This window comes from Balaenoptera ricei, chromosome 11 (assembly GCF_028023285.1).
Source record: "Balaenoptera ricei isolate mBalRic1 chromosome 11, mBalRic1.hap2, whole genome shotgun sequence".
Classification (NCBI taxonomy): Eukaryota; Metazoa; Chordata; class Mammalia; order Artiodactyla; family Balaenopteridae; genus Balaenoptera; species Balaenoptera ricei.
Window position 1 is genome coordinate 26,088,379 of NC_082649.1, and position 13,165 is coordinate 26,101,543.

At 43.3% G+C, this 13,165-nt stretch overlaps 1 protein-coding gene across 18 annotated transcripts in view; it reads left to right on the forward strand.

The window, feature by feature from the left end:
- Positions 1-13,165, forward strand: part of PKHD1 (PKHD1 ciliary IPT domain containing fibrocystin/polyductin) — a 471,129-nt gene that overhangs the window by 34,463 nt on the left and 423,501 nt on the right. For 17 of the 18 annotated variants that reach the window (XM_059938510.1, XM_059938512.1, XM_059938518.1 and 14 more), the window contains 8 exons: positions 294-424; positions 1,171-1,346; positions 4,098-4,236; positions 6,348-6,475; positions 8,671-8,855; positions 9,755-9,877; positions 11,101-11,206; positions 12,164-12,436. In XM_059938510.1, coding sequence (XP_059794493.1) covers positions 294-424; positions 1,171-1,346; positions 4,098-4,236; positions 6,348-6,475; positions 8,671-8,855; positions 9,755-9,877; positions 11,101-11,206; positions 12,164-12,436 — 1,261 coding nt within the window. The remainder of the gene's footprint in view (positions 1-293; positions 425-1,170; positions 1,347-4,097; positions 4,237-6,347; positions 6,476-8,670; positions 8,856-9,754; positions 9,878-11,100; positions 11,207-12,163; positions 12,437-13,165) is intronic. The other variant, XM_059938522.1, reaches the window with a different exon arrangement.

Below are 13,165 nucleotides of genomic sequence, written 5' to 3' on the forward strand. Positions count from 1 at the left end.
TTGCACAGGTATCTGGGTCACAACAGGGGGTTTCTATTGATAATTGAGATGCTCTAAAATCCTCATGGCCGCGCACAGTGTTAGGCATTGGATAACTCTCTGTTGGATGAATAACAATTTGCTCTAAGCTATTTGTCTGTCCAGCTAGACCGGTAAGCTCCAGGAGGGCAGGAGCGGGCTGGCTGTCTCTCTGAGCACAAGGCAGGTTCTAGGGAGTGGATTGTCCTTGATAAACATTGCTTGAATTGCTGCTTCTTAGTGACAGAGCTGAAGGACTTGTTTGGTGTCTCTAGCTGTGCCTTGCATACAAAGGCCACGTGAACACGATCCTGACGGTGACAGTGTCCTTCACAATTGGCTTTCAAAACACCGTTAAGAAGAACGTCACCTGTGACTGGAGTCTCGCGGGGGCCAGCCCTAACAGGTAGCTCATCTGCGGTCAGGTGTGGTGGGAATTCTGCCAGCTGGGATGATTAGCTTTCCTGGGGACAGTGGCCCACGGGAGGTACTAACTGTCTCTGATATTGGGGACTTGGATACTAACTTCAGCTCTGAACACATTTTATTTGGCAAAGAAGTTTGATTTAAGAGCAGTTAGTTGTTACGAATCTAATACTCCCCAGAAGGAGTCTGACATTTCTCACAGGGATAGAATCATAGACCACCATATTTGGAAGAGATTTTAGGGAACATTCCTTGATGTTACAGATGAGAAAAATTGGGGCCCGGAGAATTTGTGATTCACCAAAATTCATTCAGCGAGTGAACAAAGATGCTGGAATATAATTCAGCATCCTGATCTGTTGATTCAGCTCTCTTTCCACATCTCTTAAGGGTTTTGTAAGTGTTTTTAAACTTAAATGAGTCTGGAAATGTCCAGAGTATTAATCTTCCCTGACAGTAGAGCCTAACAGGTGATCTGCTTAAGACACATAATCATATTGTAGTTTCAAAGTACTGCTGACATTGTTATGAATGGATGGTGGACTTAAACGTGATTCACTCATGTCGCATCCCAGCCAAGCTGAGCCCATCTCGGATGGGATGCTTGTACCGTGGCAGCCACGATGGATTGGGTCTCCTGGCTGCATGGTCCTCAGGCCCAGGCTCTCAGGAGAGAGAACTGCGGTGCTCACAGGAGGCCTGTTTCTGCTCTGCGCTTGTTTTCAGCTGGCAGTTCACCTGCACCGACCTCTGGAAGACATGTGTGCTTCACTCCGTGCATCTCCAGCCACCTCCCGTGAACTCCCCGGTGCTGGTTCATCAGGTTGATCTCCTCCCTTTGTCTCCGGAGATGGGCGTGTTCTATGTGGATGAGATTATTATTGCAGACACAAACCTAACAGGTGATTGTCAAATCCACTCTCCTCCATGGGCCTGTCTGTCAAATGCCATCTTCGAACTTTTCTGGAGGGGCTGCTTTTCTGTTAATGGTGAGAGAACATATGATTCTCCATCTTTCCTGCCTCGATCCTGGAGAGAAGATGGAGTTGGAATTCTGTGTCCTTGGCCCCTATATCTCTCTAACTAGTTCCTTTTTTTCCCCCTATTTATTCCAATGCTTGCTCTTGCTTTGGGTGTCTGTGATCTTACCCCAATTTTACCGCTTTCTTGCTGAGTGGCCTTGGTTTTCTCATCCATAAAATGGGCTTAATGAGGGCCCTACCCCATTGGATTACTATGAAGAATAACTGAAGTAGGTGTAAAGCACTCATCATGGGTCCTGACTAGTAAGTGCTCAATAGGTGTACACAATTATTAGTACTATTATCATTACTGTTGTTAGGCCAGCAGGATTTCTCCACCTCTCCATCTGTGAATATCTGTCATACAAAGTGCTATAAGGAACACAGGAATATCTGGCCCTGTAAATGGGCCACAAGTCTGATTTACAGCCCTTAGGACTGACTCGGTGGGAGTTGGAGGGTCACCGCATCCACATGAGAACAACCTCGTCTTTCCTTCTCCCCATCTGGTTCCTCTCACACACCACTCAGAGCTCAGGCCTGGCCCCTCTCTGCACAGAGTGCCTTGACCTCTCTTGGGTGCAGTGCTCTCACCTGGCTTTGCTTGTCTTAAGGGCAAGGTGCTCATCAGGGGTTCTCCTGAGGCCACGTGTGACGCACACCCTGGGGACAGAAACCCAAACAGATGGTGTGGTTTGCTCGCAGGGCCTCCAGGCTTCCAACTTTGTTCCCTCTCTCTTTTCTGTCAAATCCCTTGTGACTCGGCCTCGGCTTCCCTGCTTCTTGTAGCTTCTCTGTTTTTCTCTCTCCAAGGAGAAAAGTATGGAACAGGCATTTGCATTCTGATTTTCAAGTGTGCAACTTTTTAATCTTTTGCCTGGAAGTTGTAGAGCTGGGGGCAGGGGAGTGTGGAGGTGGGGTGGGGGTGGGGGTAGGAGAACTCTCTTTCAGCCCTGAAAATACATCATCTTTGATACTCTTCAGAATTCCATCCCTTATCTGTTTCAGTGATGTGAGTGTTTTGGGGGTATCTGGGTCAGAATGCGTTATTGCTTATTTCAAACTCTGTGTTCTGACACACAGAAAATAATATTCAAATGGTGTGCTGGGGTAACCATCTGAGTTTCTTGGTGCCCAAGACAACTGGCTGGGGCCTCTGGTGACCCCAAGTGCTACCCAGATTCCCAGAGCACTGAGGGGATCATTACTGCATGCACTTGAACCCACTGACTGGACTGGGAAACTCAGGACTGGATAATAGGTGTCGTTTCCCTTTATCCTCCCCAAACCCTCAAAGCCCAGGATCCAGAATCCTTTCTCACTGCCATCACCGCTTTGCCACCAAATGCTCCAGTATCTGGAGCCATGTAAGAGTGAGGTGGGAGGGGAACAGGGAGGCAGAGACAAGAAAGATGGGAGATGGCTTGGGTAAAACCATCTGTTTCCCACTGTCCAGTCATCCTGCTGGCCACAAGTTTCCTGTGAGTATTATTTAATGGTAACATAAACTCTACACAGTAGGGCTCCATATTCATAGTTAATTGTCTGACATTTATCTGATCCGCTTAACACTTGGTTATATTCTCCCACCGAATGTCCTCTATGAAAGTTCTTTTCATCTAGTGGTAGCTACCAAATATTTCTCATTTAATTCTCAGAACCCCATGAGATGGTCCTATGATCCCCACTCTATAGATGAGGAAACCAAAGCTGACAGGATACTAAGTGTCTTGCCTCAAATCAGCTGGGATGTGGGGGAGATTGGAACCCAGAGATGGTTGACACCAGAGCCAAACCTTCAATGACTCCATACTCAACTGAGCAAATAACTTTTATTGAGCCCTTACTCTGTGCCTGGTGTTGTGTTCAGCATTGGGCCTGCAAAGGCTGCCTCGATTGTACAGACTTGGAAAAGAAGCTGCCTTTACATGGTGCCTGGTAGGAGGGAAAGAGGATATTAAACTATATTTGCTGGTCATTTAAACCTGCCATCTCACTAAACTCTCCCTGCCATGCAGACTGATATCTGTCATGAGTCCCACTTTATCAATGAGAAAACAGAGTCATACAGAGGTTATAGTGATTAGCCAAATAGTAACCCAATAGAAGTGGAAAATAAGGATTTGAGCACTGGTCCATCTTAAAGCTTGCACTCTCTCTGCACACATGTTGACGCCATGCTGCGGATAAAACTCAAGTACCTCTAGTATGTGCTTTGTGTGTTCAGTGTTCCCAAGGGGGATCAGCTTGTGTTCCTGGAGCTGCCAGGCTTTGGGAAGAAAAGGAGGAAAGGGGGCAGTCCGCACTGCCATAGATGAGCTGTGTGTGTGTGTGGCGGTGTCGTGGTGGGAGCTTCCAATGACACAGGCAGTGATGCTTGGCTGACTTGGGGCTTATTGAACTTTGCTGTGGAATTAGTCATCGTCTCCTTATGCCATGACCTTGCATTTCCCTTTCGCAACTAAATTCCTACTTCCTCTTCCTTTTCTCTTCCTGGCAGCAGGTAGGTAGGAATCTCTGCTTTAAGTGTATGCTGGGAGGTGAGTAACTCAGCCTCTCCAAGGGGGACCTCCCACACAGCAGGTCTTCCATCTTGATTTACTTGATAATGATTGGATCATTGGTCTCTAGTTTCTCAGGCTGCCTCTGGAACAGCTCGCCCTGGCGGGAATCTGCTGGAATTGCTCTCTGTGGTGGGATCCCCTCCCGTCTACAGTGTGACCTCCTGGTTGGCAGGGTGTGGCTTGGAGCTCCCGCTCATCACTGCAAGGTAGGGAACCATCTTTGCTCACCTATCCCTGCTTAAAATTGTTAACTGCCCTCAGAAGACACAGGTGAGACTTTTTATCAGGAAAAGCTACCTGCCGTGTTGCTCAAAGCAATAGTTCTCAGTCTTAAGAATGCCCTATCAGACTTACCTGGAGGTTGTGTTAAAGCACAAATTGCTGGCCCCTAACCACACCATCATAGTTCAGTAGGTTTGGGGCAGTACCTGATAGTTTGCATTTCTAATGAGTTCCCAGGCAATGCTGATTCTATTGATCTGGGGACCACATTTTGAGAACTAGTTCCTAGTGAATTTGTTTACAGGTAGTTGTATTTTTATGCTTATCAGAGGTTCACATTACCACTGTTTGAGAGGAAACTCTCCTTCCATTCCGCATATATTAATCTTATTGGAATCATTTGAGGCCAAAGGAAATAGTCAAAGGAACAATACCAGCCAGTTCTAAGAGCTCACCACCAGATGGCACTAGAGCCCCATAAGCATTGGTCCTTCAATAATCAAACCTCTGGCCACAGTTTACAAAGCAGTAACTAAGAATCAGGCTCCTCCAAGCTCCTGGAACACATGTATGCTGTAATTTGTTCTTTTAAATTTTCACTAAAATCCCAGTAGGATGGGAAGAATTGAGGTGCCCTGTCTTTAAAATTTCTTTTTTCCTCCCATCTCTTTCTAACATGTTTCGAAATGAGTTCTCCTATTTATACTATGCTTTGGACAGTGTGTGAAAAGTAGGCAAAGAAACCTTGAATCTGCGCTCCATTTTCCTTGACTTAGTGTTTCATGGGCCTCTGGGCAGGACAGACACAGAAATCATCAATAGAATGAAGGAGGGAAAGAGCTTCAGTGGTGGAGAGGGAGCTGTCAGATTAGCCAGCCCGTGGTCCTGTGCTCCAAACCTACTGAATTATGTAGTTATTAACTCTGAAATGATGGAGTATAGTTTAGGTCCACACTTAGAGGGGTCCTCACAACCTCCTTTTCTTTTTCTTTTTTTTTTGGCCGAGTGGCATTTGGTCTCTTAGTTCCCTGACCAGGGATCAAACCCGTGCCCCCTACTGTGGAAGCGCAGAGTCCTAACCACTGGACCGCCAGGGAATTCCCACAACCTCCCTTTCTGAGTTTTCCTCAAGTCCCTTAGTTCCTTCTGGAAGCCGCCAGCCTGAGCAAGTCAGGACAACCTTCAGAGTGGCCCCCAAAACAGATAGTATCAGTCTATTTCTGTATGGTTTAAGTATGCACATCAATATGTAGCACTTAAGTAATATTATTGATTGAAATCACACATGTTTGTTGTTGAAAATTAGGAAAATACAGAAAAACACTTAGAAAAAGTTACAAAGCACTCAGAATCCCTCTGCTCAGAGATAACTTCTGTTAATGCATTGGATCCATATTCCTACAGCCTTTTCCCCAAACAGTTTTTGTATGAATATATACATGTATATGTTTACTTTTTAAATCTCAGATTGGGACCACACATAAGACACTATATTTGTAACATGCCCTTTTCACCTACTGGTATAAATGGAATATCTCCCCATTTCATTAAGTCTGCTTCTAGATATGGTTTTTAATGGCTGAATAGTATTCCATCTCATGGTGTGTCATGATGTATTTGACCTATTTATTGTATTAAAAGCAGGATTAGTCAGGCAGTGTGTTTGCATACAGGTGCTGGATAAGGACTCCACTAGATGGAGTGGCCTGTTTCTGCTGGGGATGGTGAGTGCAGAGGGTCTGTGGACTAGGGCCCAAGTTTTCATCTGACTGTGCAAATGCGGTTAGAGAACACTGGGTTCTCCTTCCACTCTGCGTCAGGACCAGAGCTGTGGAGACCAGAGTCATCACTCTTTGCTCTGCATCCCTGTGCTTCCAGGATCAATAGAGGGGAACTGTGGAATGCCCTAAAGAACCCTCATACTTACCTTACATTTTCTCTGCTGTGATGGGAGAGGGGTGCACAGTATTTGGGAGCTTGAGCTCATGGTCTGGGAACATGGGAGACCGCTGGTCTTTGAGATGGAGCTCTGTTCTGTCTGGAGCAGCTGCTGGAGGGTCCCCATGGTTAATGCTTTGCTTCTGATATGTCACAGCTCTGTGCCCACTGGAGGAGCAGAAGAAGGATCCGGGTTGGTCCAGGTGACAACACAGAGGCTACAGAGGACAAGTCCACCTTTAGGAGGACACTTTCGCATCCAGCTTTCTAACACAGTGATTCCTGGTAAAGGGGCCATTGGGAGTGCAGTGTTTCTCATTGTACACCATCCTGCCAGACAGGGTGACAGTCTTACAGTTATTTTGTTTTCCAGTGTCTGAGAATGACCTTCTTAAAGTTAAAGATCTGGGCAATAACAACCGCATATCATTGTTAATATGATCCCAATCTTTAAGTTTTGTAGATGTGGAAACTGAGTGGATTAGCTTCCTGGGGCTGTCATAGCAAATTATACAACCTTGGTGGCTTAAAACGACAGAAATTTATTCTCTTCCAGTTCTGGAGGTCAGAGTCCACAATCAAGTTGTTGTCAGGGCCACTCTCCCTCCTCAGGCTCTAGGGGAGGATCTGTTTCCTGCCTCTCGCAGCACCTGGTGGCTGCCAGCATCCCTTGGCTGCGGGCGCATCACTCCAACTGCTGCCTCCCTGGTCACACTGTCTCTTCCTCTCCTGTGTATGAGTGTGTTTAGGGCCCACCTGGATAATCCAGGATGAACTCCTCTTCTCAAGATCCTTAACCACATCTTTTGCTTTATAAAGTAATATTCATAGTTTCCTGGGATCAGGACACTGACATATCCTTTTGAGGGCCACCATTCAGCCCACTATACTCAGGCTTGCCAAAGCTCATAAAAATAGTTGATGGCAGGGTCCAGGTATGAACTTGAGTCTTTGCTTCTCAGTTCGGTCCTCTTCTCTCTAGAGTTTCCTAGGCCAAAATCCACGGTAGCCACGGCCCTTCCAAATTAAACTTCACAGTGACACCACATGATTTTGAGGATTTTAGGAATCATAACACATGTAGAAAGAGCTTTCAGCTGCGATGAGGGTAGAACAGTTTCTAAATCTTCAAGTACATACACATCTCACAAAGGACAGGATTAGACGTGATTATAATATGTTATTTATTTGGTAAAAACATAGAGGAATCAGAAAGGAGGCTCAGGAGAACTCGAGAATGGCCGTATAAAAATTGGCACATGGTCCAGGAGTCTTCTGCCCTCTCAAGCAGAAGGATGCTGGACTTGCAAAGAATCTTCTTGGCTGGAGGAATGGAGTGGAGTTTTTACTATAGTAGGGCAAATTAGGAAAAGTTGATGGCCCCTGGGCTATTGGAGTCTGATAAGTGGGTGAGTAAGTGCATCAGAGCCCTGCCTCTGAAGCCCATTACTGTGCTGTTTCCCTTCTCACAAATGAGAAAGCTGCAGCCTGTCTGTAGAGAGACTTTTCCTGCTGTCATATCCTGTTGCTGATACTCCTCACGTCACTGCCTGTAGACAACCGGGGGGAAAGCCAGCCTTCACCTGGCCATTTGAAATGGCCCTCAAATGGTGTATTAAATCTTTTTTAAAAAGATGAGAATGTTGTTTGCATTTTGGAAATACAATGGTATTTCACTAACACTCCAGGGCAGTGTGGGATTCAAAAGGAAAGCTCTTGAGTAGGTAGAAGGCAACCTGGGTTTTAATCTAAACCCCTCTCACTTGGTTGACAAGCTTCTGAATCACACTGGGTTTCATTTTCTTCATCTCTCAAGGAGGTGTTAGGATATCTAGATGACCCACCTCACAGAGATGTTGGGAGTACTTAAGGAAATGGAAACTTTTGGTAAAGCATGAAACAGTGTTCAAACACAGCAAGGCTTAAGCCCAAAGTGCTGTTATTTCTCTACGGGGATGTGAGATGGGGAAGCAGGTGGTTAGGCTTAAAGGAAATTGTAATGGAGAAACCGAAGTTCAATGCCAACATTCCTCAGCTTGGTTGGCTAAGTTTTTATGGGTGTCAGCTGCTTTGTGCCTTCCCTACTCCTTTTGAAAGGTGGCCAGCCAACTTTTCCCTGTTCACAGGGCCAGCTAAATTTTTCTGGGGAAAACCCAATATTTAATTAGACTTTCAGGGATTACCAGGGTGTCTGGAATTTACATTTTGAGTTGACAGTTGAGATAGGTTTGTCTGATGCGATTGTGTCCTCTGCTTGAGAGATGTGATGCTGATTAAAGGGACCGTGATATAAAAAGTGAGCACCTACTTATATTTGCCCTAAAAATAGCTTAACTGGACTGAGGATTTTCTTGAACTTGATGGTCTCTGCACGTGTAGTAGGCATTCTGATGTGTATTCTCTGCTGTCTTGATGATGAGATGCTGCAAGGTGGACTAATTAGTGTCCTGTACTTTTTATATCATGACCTTCTCCCCCAGCTGTCCCTGTGCACATCTCAGCTAGTCACCTCCAAAAGCTCTTACAAACCAACGCTGATGACTTCACATCTAGGTACCTCAATGTCAATGACTTCACTGTGACGGAGGATCTAAAGTCTTGCTATGAACATGTGTGGACTCTCTCCTGGTCCAACCAGGTTGGGGACTTGCCCAGCTTTATAAGGGTATGTATGGTATCCCTTTTGGTTTTGTGGATTTGGTGCTCTGGAGCAATTTTGTGAAAAAGAAATCAGAATTATATGAATGAAAACTGTCATGATTTGTGAATTTTGTTGGAATATTCAAATAAAGGGGTTCAATGATCTTTCTGAAAGTTTTCAAGACGTATTTTATATCTCATATTGCTGATAAAGCAGTTTAAACCCAACATCACCTTTTCTAACTTGATGTGGTAGAGAAGTTGTTGGTCAGGGTCCACCATACAATAATTCTACATCTGTTATTGGATAATTTAAGCAGATGTGATTGACTTAGATTATCATGGAGGCAGATGGCACAGCAGAAGGAAGTTTAGGAAAGGATTTGCTGTCTTTGGATAATGACAAAACCAGATGCTCTTGCATATTTAGGGTTTTAAAAAATAATCTAACGATCATCTAGCGTTTGATTTTATGAAGTGAAACCCGAGATGAAATTTTATTCTTGTTATTTGGTATTGCGGGTCATCTGGTTTTCATACAAAATCCTTGGGTGGAGATGGAGGAAGGATAGGAGTCATCTCATGGCACTTGTTTCCTGACATTTTATTTTAATATTTTGGATTGAAAACTTGTAAAATAGAAAAGCACATGGAAACAAAATATCTCAAGACTTAGAAGATCAGTATAGTGTGCATTTTTTTGGGTAACTCTACTTGCATATAAATATTCTTCTAGTCTACTGCGGCTTTCATTAGCCATTACTTACTGTTAGGTTACTAGATTTCAAGCCCCTGTCTCTCCATTTTCACTTTCTAGCTATCTGATTATCTTAAATAGAATGTGAAAACACCCTTTGTTATTTGTTTTAAGCAAGATTAGACTTCATTCCATGGCAGAATTCACCAGAACTGTAACCATCTTAGGTATCTGATGAAAACCTAACGGGAGTGAACCCTGCTGTAACCACTCATGTGGTATATGATGGTGGAGTCTTCCTTGGACCCATATTTGGAGACATGTTGGTCACTGCCAACCAGTACACTCAGGTGAGAGCGGATGGGCCACCCAAAGTGAAGTACTAGTTTCAGGTCTACTGCAGCCCCTCCTGATTTGTAATGTGGACCAATCCTAAGGGTCAGCTTTCTAATTCGCAAAACAGAGACAGTTGTGGCTGTGCTTTTCTACCTCCACAGGGTATGGAGAGTATGCTGAAAATATAAGTGCTTTGTATATACAACATCCTGTTATTATAATTATTGATGCTACTATGGTACCAAAAATAGAGAACCTCTCTAGCTACACATGATTTATACCTCCACACAGTGGCCTTGGAAAGTAAATGAGCTAAGTCAACCCCTTTTCTCTTTAAAATGTCCTTTGCTATTTCCCATCTGCCCATACTCCTGTTATAAGTCATCTGCTTTTAATTAGAGACAATTTTGAAATGCAAAAACTATAAAGAATGATATAACCAACACCTGGGTACCCAAACGAGGATTAACAATTGCCAACATTTGATGTATTTATTTTATTTTTTTTTGGTCTTTATGAATAACGTGAAACAGTACAGATGAAGAGTTTCTTATCACCTGTGCCTTCATGCCATCCCAATACCCTTTCCCTTATAAGCAAACACTATCATAAATATAGTGTGTGTGCTTTTAATCCTTATTTTATATGTAGAGAATCGGAGTTCAATCTTTTTCACCTTTCTTATCTCTAAGTATTGTAGAGTTCTATTAGATTAACCTTAGTCCCAGTGAGAGGAAAAGACATGTAATTTATTCTTGGGCACCTCCCATTCTAGGATAAAAAAGACCCCAAGCCAAATGTCCAAATACACTCTGATCTTCAGTTATACATCCATGTAGCAATGGTAGAACAGAGGTGCCTACTTCACTGGCATTTACCAGCAAAGACAGGGCTTTTCATAGGAAGTAGGTACTCAGTTGAAAATATAAAGTGATAAAAAGTTCTCACTCAGTTTGAATTTACTTCTATGTGACAGAGAAGGAATTTACTCCAGATTGAACATATTTAATTGCAAAAATGTTAGGTTTCCACATATTTACCATCGTTTTAAAAAAGCCTAACATGTTTGGAGTCATGCTTTACAATTTAGGGTCTATTACTGGAAAATAGAAAGAAAAAAAGAGAATAAGTGAATCATTAACACATTTTAATTTGGACAAACTTCACAAGTACTTTATTAATACCCTTGAGCATATGAAACATGTATGTTTGTTTTTAATGCTTTTGTCTTTTCCAGGTGGTTGTGCGAGTGAATGACATACCAGCTCATTGTTCAGGTTCCTGTTCCTTCCAATACCTTGAGGGGTCAACTCCCCGGGTCCACTCTGTGTGGTATGCCCTCGGTATGTTGTGCACTTGGCATTGAGATGGGCATGAACTTTATTTTTTATTTTTTTATTGAAGTATAATTGATTTACAATGTCATGTAGTTTCAGTACAGTCATTCGGTTATATATATATACACACATATATATACATATATATATATGTTTTTTCAGATTCTTTTCCCTTATAGGTTATTACAAATATTGAGTATAGCTCCCTGTGCTATACGTTAGGTCCTTGCTGGTTATCTGTTTTATATATAGTAGTGTGTATATGTTGATCCCAACCTCCTAATTTATCCCCCTCCCACCCCTTTCACCTTTGGTAACCATAAGTTTGTCTTCTATGTCTGTGGGTCTATTTCTGTGCATGAACTTTAGACTGAGAGTGACTTGTTGGAGGCCGTGTACCTGGTGATTTGTGGGTAGAAGGTGTGTCCGTTCATGGGGTAGATGTTGAATGATGCAGCAGAAGGTGAATTTTTTAGCCAATCTAAATGAAATGGTTATGATTTGAAATGGTGGATTTTTTTTTTTTTTTTTTTTTTTTTTTTCTTGGCTGCATCGTGCGGCATGTGGGATCTTAGTTCCCCGACCAGGGTTCGAACCTGCGCCTCCTGCAGTGGAAGTGCAGAGTCTTAACCACTGGACTGCCAGGGAAGCCCCGAAATGGTGGATTTTTGATGACTTAAAATGTTGTATTCTCTTTGTCCCTTGTTTTGAAATATTCTTTATTTTTATTTTTTTCCCCATTTTTTATTGACTAGTGATTTCTCATCACTAGTTTGAGAAAATTTAAGATGAGGGCTCTACGCTATTAAAATCAATATAGATTCCAATACATGAATCAACATTTAATTCCTTGAATTTTGGGAGAAGAAGGTGAGAGGGAATGAATATTTGATAGAGTTCTTGTAAATGGAGTGATATCACTGAGAGATGATTTCTTTCTTTTAATTTCTTTCTTCTTTTAAGATGACATTGACCTACTGGTCTATATTACTGGAAATAGTTTCTCTGGTGACTCCGAGGCCTTGCAGGTTACAGTGAACAAAACAAGTTGCAAAGTTATTTTCTCAAACCAAACGAATGTGGTGTGTCAGACAGGCCTGCTGCCCGTTGGAATGCATCAGATTTCAGTGTTGGTGAGACCCTCTGGTCTTGCTGTCAATGCCAGTGGAGGAGGCCTCTTCCTAAACGTGGAGCCCAGACTGGATGCTGTGGAGCCTTCCAGAGCTGCAGACATTGGTAATCCGGGGGCACCTGCATTGCATCTGACCCTCTGAAGCTAGCATTCTTGCCAATCTGCAGGAATCTAGTCCTGCCGTGTAATAAATTCTGTAGCCACTGTGATTCACAGCTTTCTGTTTTCTGCCATCAGCATTTCTTCCAATGAGTAATAGACATTTGAGCCCTTAAATGAACTCACTTGCCACATAAAGGACCATAGTTTGGCTGATGGTGTCAGGCATCACTGGGTCAATCATTGAGTCATTGGGACAATCTGATCAAATGGAAATGACACTAGGAGGGGGAGTTAGGACATGTGCCTGGGTTTTCAACCTGCCAAAGTCAGGAGTGTGACCTTAGAAGTTTCAGATACTTCTGTGGGACTTAGTTTCCTAACAGTGATGAAGATGGGCACAGGATCGTTTACTGAGTACCTCTTCTAGGTAGTCACACACCCTAAATGCTTACAGCCGCTGGAAAGATGGAATTATTATCCACATTTTTTCAGATGAGATAATAGTATTTCTAAGCGAAGAGTGACTTGCCCAAGGCTTCCCGATGGAAAGAGGTGGAGCTAGGATGCAAACCAGGATTGTGGGACGCCAAGGCTCCTACTGCTTCTACCTCACCGTGCTGTCTTACCCATGCAATGGGCTGAACAATGCTTAGACCTCTTAGTTTTGAGTGAGATTAAAATGAGCCAACAGGTGGGAAAGTCCCTTGAAAATTAAAAACATTTGCAAATGT